Source organism: Sinocyclocheilus rhinocerous, unplaced genomic scaffold, assembly GCF_001515625.1.
Source record: "Sinocyclocheilus rhinocerous isolate Xijiao unplaced genomic scaffold, SAMN03320098_v1.1 scaffold350, whole genome shotgun sequence".
Taxonomy (NCBI): domain Eukaryota; kingdom Metazoa; phylum Chordata; class Actinopteri; order Cypriniformes; family Cyprinidae; genus Sinocyclocheilus; species Sinocyclocheilus rhinocerous.
In genome coordinates, this window is record NW_015637528.1 from 643458 (window position 1) to 655729 (window position 12272).

General features: G+C 39.8%; 1 protein-coding gene across 3 annotated transcripts in view; it reads right to left on the reverse strand.

The window, feature by feature from the left end:
- LOC107748868 (caskin-2-like) overlaps positions 1–12272 on the reverse strand; it is a 55238-nt gene that overhangs the window by 27286 nt on the left and 15680 nt on the right. For 2 of the 3 annotated variants that reach the window (XM_016563856.1, XM_016563855.1), the window contains exon 3: positions 1219–1270. In XM_016563856.1, the coding sequence (XP_016419342.1) occupies positions 1219–1270 (52 nt within the window). Of the gene's footprint in view, positions 1–1218; positions 1272–12272 lie in introns of those variants that run through there. The other variant, XM_016563857.1, reaches the window with a different exon arrangement.

Genomic DNA, 12272 nt, shown 5'->3' on the forward strand with positions numbered 1-12272 from the left:
TGGACTAACTGTAAGCGTTGAAGAGATGACTGATCCAAACCAACATATAAAGAGTTACAGTAGTCTAGTCTAGATGTTATAAAAGCATGAATTGCACTTTCAAACTCCTTATGTGGCAGGTAGGGCTTGACTTTAGCCAACAGTCTCAGTTGAAAGAAACTGGCTTTTACAACAGAACTAATCTGTTTTTCAAATTTAAAAGCACTGTCAAAAATCACACTGAGATTCTTGGTAAATGGACGAACATACAAACCTAAATTACCAAGTGCATCTACACAAGCACTTAAATCCCCAGGACGACCAAACACAATAATCTCAGTCTTATTTTCATTAAGACAAAAAAAGTTCTGATCCAGCCATATTTTTAAATCTCTCAGGCAATTTAGTAATGACAGAAATTAAGTTTTGTCATTTGTTTTGACAGGCAAATAAATTTGTACATCATCCGCATAACAGTGGAAGGAGATATTGTGCTTTCTAAAAATATACCCCAAGGGCACCATATACAAAGAAAACAACATGGGGCCCATTATTGACCCTTGGGGGACGCCACAAAAAAGAGGGGCAGCAGATGAAGAAAATTCACCAAGGTGAACAGAAAAACTTCGGTCTGTCAAATACGACTGAAACCATGTAAGGGCTATGCCCTTAATGCTGACACACTGTTCAAGTCTAGATAAAAGAATTGAGTGGTTGACCATATCAAAGGCCGCAGTCAAATCCAAAAGGCCTAAAACAGCAGAGTTACCAGAGTAACTTGGTTTCACACCAACATCAAGAGATAGATGTTAGAAATTGTTTGGCTATTTTAGGACCATTAAGACTTTTTGAACTATGACATTACCTTTGCAACTTTCACATTATTTGATGGTTATTTGATGAGCCTCTCATTCTCTGGTGATCAGCCTTTCATCCTCTGGTCCTTAAACTATGATATACTAATAATACTGCCAATACAAAAAAATAATTACCTATTTAATAATTACCTACCTAACTGTTATTAAACAATGAACCTAGTTGGTATCTATAGCACTTCAACTTAAAAAGAGTTGCATGCCTCACAAGTTCTCTGGCAGCTTTTCTAATCTGATCACTCCTCAGGCCTTATGGTAAAGTGCTGACTGGCTGTACACTTCAGAATGTCTGTGTTTTGACCTGATTATTATGTTATTGACTTGTTTCGTTATGAGATTCACCCACAAAAGAACAATGACTCACCCGTCTGGATCCTGATAGTTGATGTTCAGCCTCTTGGTGGAGCCCAGTAACTCTACGACACAAGAGAAAGCACACAGAACACAAACATCAGCTTCACATGAAGACAATCAAGAGACTATGGCTAATATATATACTGTATATATATATATATATATATATATATAATCTCTCTGTTTTTCTCTTTTACTGAAAGCTCGTGGCTGATGTGTCACATGAAGCAAATGAGAGGGCTGTTTGTTCATTCACTGGACAGTCTGTATAACCCTGTGAGGTTACAGTGCTCTCGAATAAACTCTCATCAACCTGTATGAACCACCAGGTCCCACGTACAGAAACACTTGCATATTAGCTTGAATTGCACAACAACTTGTAACTAAAGAACTGGACAGTTTGAAGAGAGGGGTCTGAAGTGTATGTAGTCCTTGCTAGGTAGTTGCTAATGTGTTGGGTGGTTGCTATTGAAAATGCCACCAGCAGTGCAGAAATGATGAACTGCACACTTAAACTTTTAGGTTAGGAGTCGCTAGGCAGTTTACATTGGTCTTTCCCATGAGAGCCCCAGAGGGAGTCTGGGATCCAGACTGATGAGAAGGCCTGAGGACATCTGGAGATTCCTGTTAGCTTACTAGGAGATACAGGACTAAGTAACACTGTCTCTTCCTGTGAACAACAAAGGGCACTTCACTAACCTCTGACCTCTGCCTGACCTCACTAGCCAGCTCAGGGGATGTTAAACTGGCAGGAAGATGGAAACTAATAGACCACTCAATAGTGATCTTAGAGTCTTTGGTCAGTCATCAATTGTGGCCCTTAAGGGAGACAGTTCTGTCACTGCAACACATGGACAGTGTCTCAAGACCATTAGCCAATATTTCAATAGTCTGATACAAAGAACTGTTTGCTTCATCTCTCAAAATGAAGAAGTCTCAGTGTGGCATGTTTCTTATGCGTGTAAATGCTTTCATAAAATTATGCAAGTCTGCAAATATTGGTATTTTTTACTATTTATCCCCAAAAAACATCTGAAAACATCTTCGGAAAGTGACAAAGTGATTAGCCTTTTTGGACCAAAAAATAAACTAGATTTTTTTCCCCCCTAAAGGTTTGTGAAAACCTACTTGGCTACCATGGCTGGTTTGTTCAAATAATGAATACATAATAAATACTGTTATATATATATATATATATATAATTATACTGTCAGAAAGTACAAATATAATTTTTTAGCTACGTCACACAGCCTTAACACTTGGAATTACTGAATTATTTTCCAAGCTAAATAATTATATCATGTTATTCAATCTAAATCCACTGTTTTAAAGCTTTCATTTTATATTTCCAGATCCTTCCCCAGTAATGACAGAACAATTTAACCAGGCCACAGGAACGTCAAAGAAACCCACAGTGTCCGCCTAAAGGTGAATCAGTGTTTGTATTCCCAGTTCAGCAAGGTCAAAGTTCAAGACAGTGGGGGCATTGGGGTAGAATGGGACCTAGAACGCAGACACTGGATACACCCACAATGTGGAGTCACAGTGACGATCCATCGGCCGTTCTTATTATGAAGCTGTCACAGCCATGAGTGACCAAAACACACAAAGTTTTGAAGTGAAGCTCTATAACCTCAATGCACAGGAGCAGTTAATTGACATGGTCTCAATGGAACCTAGTTACCTTCCACACAAATTGAGAAGCTTTGAAGTAAAGTAAGGGCTCTTCCTTATAGATGAAAAACATAAGGAAATTAATGATTTTGGTTGAGATTGTGATTCCACTAAACAATCCATTAACAACTGTTTTAGTACTTTTGAGAGAGCTGATTTGTATCTGACTAATAACCTGCTAAAATGAGTCATTTGTTTATTAACCTGATTACACTGGTCATACTAAAAAAAATAAGCAACCTCTTTAACGTTCATCTGCAAAACATTTATTCAAGTTATTTTTAATGCAGTTTATGAGCAAGAAAAAGCACCTCCTAATGAGTCATTTGTTTATTAACCTGATTACACTGGTCATACTACAAAAAATAAGCAACCTCTTTAACGTTCATCTGCAAAACATTTATTCAAGTTATTTTTTAATGCAGTTTATGAGCAAGAAAAAGCACCTCCTCTTTGGTTACCACGCTGATAAGACTTAAAATAACTACTATTTTTTTATGCTAAAACTGGCATGCATAAAGCAGAATGGGTTTTCCACCACAAGAATGCATTTGGCCGTTTTGTTCAACTCTGCACAATCAAGGATTTAGTTGAACTGTAAAGCCGACTTTAGGTTTCTGCTTGTTTCTGTGGAATGAAGCTTGTAAACTTGACAGTCTTTAAAAAGAAAGAAAGAAAACACTAAATTTAGGCAACCACTGCTTATATCAAAAGTACACAATTATATGTTCAACTACAAAAGAGCAGCCAACGCCTTTCACTACTATAACTGACAATGCATTGGAGCCAAGCTGTAAACATACACACCCAAAGCAAAAGCAAGGCTCATGATTTTACTCTGGCTCTGGTGGTGGAGTCACACAGATAGATTGTGCTCCATCTGAAACGAGCCATGAGCACTGCCATTATAAAATATGACATTTCAAAAAATCTACCTTATCTGCACATATAGGGCACTTAAGTTCTAGACTGAGCTTTGCTGTACACAATAAGAAACTTACAGACAGGATTATAAATGAGAACCTTGTGACTGATGAGTTGCGCTAATACTTTAGTGGTTAAAGTTGGTAACCCACAGGTCTGTTTGAGAACAGAACATGTGTAAATTTGGTTCAATTAGTTAGTTTGAGTCCACTTTAAGAAGTGGTCTTGGTTTGGCTACGTGTGTTCTCTTATTGGAACTCACTGAAATAAACCATTATTGATGATAAAATTGGCATCTATGCATGGCGGTATTGCTGCAAACTGAGGTATAGCTTGCTAGTTTTGCACACCCTACAAAACATAACAATCACTTTTTTGTCAAAGTTGTGCAACATGAAACAAACTTAACTACTTGTAGTTGTTTTTTTATTATTATTATTATTTATTTTTGGCATTTTTTGCCCAGGATTCGAACTCGGGACACACGTAGCACAACAGCACTATATGTCGATGCACTGCCCACAAGGCTATTGGTGCCGACAACATTTTATAATTTAAGGTATGGCCGAAATCTCAACAAAACATTATGGCAGCTGTAGGAAAGGCCATCCCACCTTTCAAGAGCCAATCTCAGAGGTGCCCAATCCTGCTCTTGGAGGGCCACTCTATCCCCAGTTAGACACACCTGAAGCACTAGGACCTTTGAGGCAGGCGTGTTTGGAAATGTTGGAAATGAACTCTGCAGGACGTTGGCCCTCCAGGAGCAGGACTGGAACCCCCTGTACTATTTGGTAATTTGGTAATGGTCCTGTTTTGGAGAATCCTATATTTCCCTATTCAAGAAGCTGTGTTTGCATTCACAGCAACTGTATCCTACAAACTGGCAACTAGTGCGGCTTTGATCCTTGAGCTGAATGTTTGATGTTTGATTTCTATACATCGGCTCCATCCTGCACACCAAACTGCCCTGAGCAGTCGTGACCACTGAAACAATGGCTCAATGACTGACGACCTTCCTCTTCGGTAATGACTACTCAAGAAACTTTTTGATTAAACATAAGGAAAGCAGGGGTGGACTGCTTAGCATCTGTGGCCGTCTCAAATGTTTGAGGCCTGAAGAATTTCAGCAGAAAGTCAGAGGTGGCAGATTCCAGGAAGTTCACAGCTCCATTCCAGTCCTCTTGACCTGACAATGGAACGCCTGCAGTGCAGGGAGATTACGTGTTTGGAGAAGGAGAAACACACTTCCCCTGGTCCTCTTATCGGCTGTGTAAATGAAGCTGGCGACAGCTACCACTCTGGATTTTTGTCTCGCTCACAAAACTAGGCTGTTTCAGAGCCCTGCTATGCTAATACAATGGTGCGAGGAGATATGCCAGACCAAGAAAACTAAATCGCAAAAAAACAAGTGAAAAAAATACTTGGGCAAAAGTATGTTGACTGTGCCATTGTAGCTACAGTAGGCAAATTCTTGCAGCCATGTTCCAACATATATTAAATTAAATGCTCAACAAGAACATAAACGTGGCGTTTGGGTGCACATCTGTACACATTTTCGCTGTTTCCTCAGCACTTGCTGGATTATGTCATAGGAAGCTTAAGATCATAGGAAGCAGGCTTTCTCTAAAGAGTCCTAGACTGTGCTTTAGGTAACATCCATATCCTGTCATCAAGACTTCCTCCGGCACTTAATTGAACATCTGGGCTTTTTTCCACATCTACAGACAGGAATCTTAGACTCCGATCAGGGCAAACGCACCAACCCTTTCAAACTCTTTCTCTTAACCAGTCTCAAGTTACATAATGACACCAAATTCCAACCCATCTTCTTCATTTTGCTCATCTCTCTGGCTCTTCACATGGATTTGTAACGCGCACATAGTGTCCACAGCGAGAGACAGGGTGGAACAGCACACTTCTGCTCCAGCAGCCAAAGACAAACCCATCTCAGTTCATGTCTTTGGTGGTCTTCTTTGTTTACACATTGTTTTCTGCATGGAAGAATGTACTTCCCTTTGTGAGCCAATTTTCCGGTTTGTGCCATCCCAAACCAGAGGCGAAGGGGGTTGGGATTCCACACAGACGGAGAGATTGTTCGAGCGGGGACGGAGGGTGCAAAAGCAAGTGTGACCCTTGGCGAGATTAGGTGGGGGGTCTGTTGACACAGGCCCCATCGAAAGCAGCCAGGCTTTCAAGGACTTAGGATAGGCCCCTTATTGCACTTCCTTCCCTAGACCATTGTTCCAAAAAGTAAAATCACTCAGACAATTGTGTCCGTTCGGTCCTTCCCAGTAAAACACTTCCAGGTCTCCATGCAGAGGGTGAGAAGATCTCCTAGTGAGGTCACTCAAAAAACGCGTTTGCTCCTAGTGGTTAGTACATGTGCTGTGGCACTTAACATCTAGGGCTTGGATTTTACGGATGTTCCCTGTGTCATGACCAGAGCATGTGAGCGGAGCGGAGTGGTAATATTTCCTTAAGAGCGCAGAGCGCCTTTCTGAAGATTCTGCTCCGCTCGCTCAACCCAGAATGCCCTTTGGTGATTTGCTTGTTCGAGATCGAGAATCTGTAGAGATCGAGAATAGTAGAGCAGTTATGGAGTTAAGATATTGTTTCAACGAAGTTGCAAGCCTTATACATAAATGTAAAGTAAAAATCAAAGTTAAGAATGAGCAGGGAGAAGAAACTGAGAGGGAGTGCGGGGAGACTGTTAAAGTTAGTAAAGATTCGTATTGGAATCTGAAGCGGCACATTGCCAGAAAGCACGAGGATATGCTACGCAAACATGGTGCAGCAAAAGGTGAGCTAGTTACATACCATAATAAATGAATAAACAGGTAGGCTAAGGTTATATTCGGTTGTACGGAGCCCCGATCATGACATGCAGACAAAATCACAGCCACGAATTTAGAATAGGCTAGTTCTCTTTTATGCTAGGACTACATTATGGCCACGAATTAAGAATAAATTTTTTTGTTTAGTCTAAATTATGGCCACGAATTAAGTACTCATTCTCTTGTTTAGGCTTAGCTGCCACGAATTCATTCGTTCGTTAATTCGTTCATTCCCTATAGTAGGCCTAAATCGTGGAACGAATTATTATATTTCGTAATTACTTATTAAAATCATTATTGCTTAAAATTAATAAATAATAAATAAATGTAAAAAATAATAAAACCTGCTGACGTCGTAGAAAACGAATTGTTAATTCGAATTATATTCGGAGCTCCGTAGTTATTAAATAATCTGTAGGCTAGATATAGGCAACAGTAATTTATAATCTAATAGTCACACCGCTCCGCTCCGCTCATATGCTCTGGTCATTACACAAAATTGCCACTGTGACATTTCTGGTTTAAAACTCAACAGCAAAAATACAGTCTCAGGAAGTTTGATCCGATTCTGTAAAACAGCTCCATTTTAATGTCCATCACCATCCATCTCAATGAATTGGTTCAATGTCCTTTTCCTTTCCAATGTTTTGTTCGTCTCATCACTTACAGTGCTCATGGATGTCTCTACACTCCATTTTATATGTTTTAAAATGTTTTTTAACCTAGCATATATTAGCATATATTATAACCTTATTTTTACTGTATTGAACTTTTTAACATTTATCCTACTTAGCAACAATGGGTTTTTTTTCTCGAAATGAAGATTCCTCTCAAATGCACCCAGGAAAGAGAGGGAAAAATATACAAATATGTTAAATAGAACCCTGTGATTTGTTACACACTAACCCCAGCAGTTCCCATGAGATGATAACTGAAGCAAAACAGGCAAAATGGCGCCTGTGAACAGAGATAAAGGTGAACAACTGGTCCAGCTCACAGTGATTGTTGTTTAGGAGGGATGGCAGACCTTTCACACGCTTAAACCTCTCCACACTGGAATGCAGAGACTCACGTCAGCCTGTTCTCAAGACCCCTGATGAAGCCCTGATAACAGGGACGTCAGGTTCTCCATGAGAGAAAAAGACAGTCTTTATCTGTGTAATATCTGTCTTTCCAGTATTGTAGGTCTTGAACATTGCATGTTATAATCGAACCTCCAGACTGCAACTAAAATGGCTACTAATGCGACAAAAAACAAATATATGTGACCATAATTTAAAACCCAGTCGCCAATGGTGACACTTTATTTTGTCAGATCTGAAAAGGAACTGTTTGTTAGTTAGTTCCAGTGTTTCCTAAAGCACTAACAAAACCCCAAGTCTAGTGTTTTGGGCACCCCTAGATGACTCTACTTCTAAACCACCATCTATTTAGCACTATTCTGTAATTTGCCAACTAAAATGTTTGATTTTACGAGGCAAATGCTAATTTTTCTTGAATCTGGAACCTTGGGAATGTCAGCAGTGACGTCTGGGAAGAGTCAAGAGTGCTCAACGTATGATTGAGGGAGCTACGGAAGATAGATTAGCATTGAGTTTGAAAAGAGAGGGGCAGGATATGTACAGAGTTCATCCTGCCCTGCTGCTGAGGTTTGGGATGCCCTTGCCTGCTCGAGGTTAAGCATCACAGCGTGTAAATAAATAATCGTTGCAGATGGGCCGAGAGGAGCATGTGGTCACACGTGCAGCCAACCCAAACACACCACAGAGCACACGCTTCAGAGTCCTCTGAAAAAAGGCTAAAGTTCTTACTTAAACAGGGACAGAAAGTTCACGCTAGGGGCTACTACTTACCATTGGTTAGTTGAAGGGGCGTTTCCTCTAAGGAGGCAAGGGAGGCAGTGACTTCCCAAAAAGATGGATGAGAAAATAATCCACAATACAAAAATAACACAAATATTACAAAATACGACATTAAAAATATATATCGCTTGCATTTTCTAAAGTGACACTGTCGAACAGTGACACCAATGGTTGAAGTTACAGTGGGAGGCCGCATTTCTCTTGCCTCCCCTGATGTGCAGCTCTCCGTAATGTATAGTAACATATGACATTTACCTTTGATACCAACCTGGTCTCATGGCTAAAACGTACCCGGGGGCACATTTTCGTGAGACGCGAAATACGTACCAATAAGTACATATCACTGCAGTTTCCAAAATAAATGAACACTAGAGGCAGTAAAACTCCGACACCTTTTATTCCTTTTCACACACATTCGAATCCCGTGTAACTACGGTTCGACAAAACGGTTCAAAGTTCAAATGACACGGTTGCATCAACAAATGCGTTTTTATATCAGTTTTGCATTTATGAGACTGGGTTGTTTGATACAGAAGTTGATAAAAGCCATAATTGCTATGGTGAACAAAATCACCTGGAAATAAAATAAGTAGTGTATTTAAACATGTAAATAATATTCAAGAACTGAATCTGAAATGAATAAGGAGCAATAAATATTGATATATGAAGCTATGAGAAATTGTATTTAATTTGTAGAATTTTTGTGTCTATTCCCTCCATTGCTAGGCTAAATAGTACCTTATGCACAACTGGTTTAAAAAGAGTCTCAAAAGGTTTAAACATCAAGAAATAAAACAAGGCTCTGAATGTGGAAAGTTAATCCATTCACTAGATTATTGAGGACAAGAGAAAACGTTCATCTTGGCTTTCATTTTGTATGTCACAAGTCTTGAAGGATTAGGGTCATTTCATCCACTGCAGAAGGGGAGATCAGTACAGGGCTGTGACGTCCCTAAAAGGGTCAATAAATTTAAGTTAGAGATGATCTCAGTGGTCAGAGGGCAAAGGTTGAGCAGCACAAGATTAGATTTAACACCAAAGCCCCAAGCTTAGGAAACAACAACTTCCAATGGCTTTTGTGGGAGTAAGTGTTTAAACTCATTCCATGCTGGCAAGCCAATGCTAAAACAAACAAATCAAATGACCGTTGGCCTTTTTCAACACAATGTAAAAGTTCAACGTCTGATCATTCTCTGAAACTGAAAAAGTGAAAAGTCCGGCACAATCATTGACCGCTCTCACGTTATTACAAACCCCTTTATTGCAAATGCCAAAGTAATTTACAATGACTCCATTAGCTCAGACCATTCTGTTTTACATAAAATGCACAGCTGCAGCATCCAATTTCACCAAAAGCCATCCGTGAGATCTAGTCCTGAATGCAGAGAGGAAAGTAACAGAATTCACATTCGGCCACGCCTTCAACTTTAAACACAAGGCTGCATTTTTTAAATGGCAGCAAGTCGTTTCAAAGAGCACTGCCATTCTATAGAGAGATTGTGGCCGCCTGCCGCTGCCAAGGCCTGGATCTGAGGCCTCTGGAAGGCTATGCATATCCAAACCAAACACATTCCATGTTTTTACGTCCTGGAGAAACCAATCCTGGTTTCCCTTTAAAGTCGGATAAAAAATGATCTCTGGAGACGGAGGAAGCCAATCCTGTGCTAATAAATCAGTAATGGAAGTCTGCTGGTGTGCGAACTGTGCACATGACAGATTTCCCACCTACGAGTCTCAGGGTGTCTGTTGTGTCAGTGAAGTCGTGCCGTCACAGGGCAAGCTGTGCAGTTAATGGACGAGTCTGTGACTGTGCTGCGGTCAGGCTTTGTCACAGAGGACAGAGCGGAGCGCGAGACACGCTTTCATCTCCGTGCCAAATGACGGGGTCTGGCAGCTGCGGGGCCGGCCGCTGGGAGAGCAGAGATGAAGCCTGAGACTCACAAGAGAGCAAAACACTTTTTTTTCCTGGTTAAACAACCATAAATTCACCGATGGGTAGGTCGTCTAAGAATATGTACATGCTGAAAGCAGATTTTCAAAGAACTAGAATGCCGGTCATTCATAAAGTTCTACACATTTAATTCAAACGGAAGGGGCGGGGAATATATTCTCTAATTTGACTGTGCTCCTACCAGTAAAGCCTGTTCAGACTCAGAGCACATGCATTTGTATTGAGTGTTCACATACTGCTTTCTTGAGTATGTGTAGTCAAGGACAGAACAGCATGGAACACATGCAGACTACAGTATATATTTATTCAATTAAAGGGATAGTTCACCCATAATTGAATTCTAATTGAATTCATAAATGAATTCTGTCATCAATTACTCACCCTCATTTTTATTCCAAACCCAACCGTATTGAACATGGTCAACAGCAGCTCAACTGTACTTACAAAAAAAACTCACTGGTTCTTGTGGAAACTCAAACATATGCACATAGCATGCAAGAACAAACCATATTGGTCACGTCAAACAAGTGTGTTGGAGCTTTCGTTTACCATGTTTAATGTGCTCTATGTATGTATGTGAATATAAGACTTAATTAAATCTGTCCAGCACATAAAGCGATCGTGTTTCTTCAGAAGCCTTGGATTTAGACTTGTGCCGGTATTCGGTAATGCGATATATCACGGTAATGAATATGCACGATATTGTTATCGTGGGCACTTCTAAATACCGTGAATAATTATATATTACAAATTATTCAGAATTTTGAATGCATTTTAAGAATACTTTTCCCATCAACTGGTCAAAATGCACAACACCGCTGTATGCTGTCATTAATATTTGTAATGGCACAAACCACCATCCAGATCACTGGTGCAAGGTTGTGCCAGTGCCCACAAGGGGAATGCATTTCAGCTAGGATTAAAACAAGCGGTAATTTCCTCCTGCCGCTTCCTATTATGTCTCAAGAACAACAACAGGAGAAGGGGAGATTATTCAACAAGAGGGAAACATCTGTTTCAGCCATGGGTTTTCCCTCTACAGCCAGCACATCAGGACAACTGCATTGGTGGCATGTGAGAATAACCTGAAAACAGCACTCCAAGTTAAGTAACTGATCTCGAATTTGCAACATTTAGGCCTATTGCATTTGTGTACAAATGACAACTGATCTAGGATCAGTTTCTGACTATAAAGCATTGATGTGAAATAATGTATCTTCAATTAGCTGGAGCTTCACAGAGCATGTTGTCAAGAATTGTGGTATTTCAGAAGGAGACATACGATGCAATCCCTCAAATTATTGCCAAAATAAAGTATGCAGTTACGGTTTTGAGGCAGTCTTTACTTATAGCCACTGCTGTAGGTTTTGAAACCATGTCGTTTTTGTGCTTTTTTTTGTATTGTGACATTTTCATGACAAATAAGCACATTTTCAGCGAAGATTAAATGCAAAGCAAGATGATAGCAGAGGCTGTGCAACATGCAAATGCTCTGAATGTGTGTGTGTGTGATACACATGGACAAGGCAAATAGTCAATCTTTAAAGTTACCAGCTACTATGTTTTGGCTACTATGTCACACCTCCTGTTACATAAGCTTCACTGTGTGTAAAATGTGTAGCATACAGCTGTCAAATGCATTTTAGTCTCTAGATATATCGTGATTTCTGTCATATTTCACCCACAATTATTTTCAGTTTAAAAAAAAAAAAAAAAACCCTATTTAAGGTTTTTTATGTAGGGACTAGTCTAAATATTTTATTCTGCGAAGTGCTATTTTCAAATCTCTTTTAGAATAAATTCCATAATTGAAAAATCA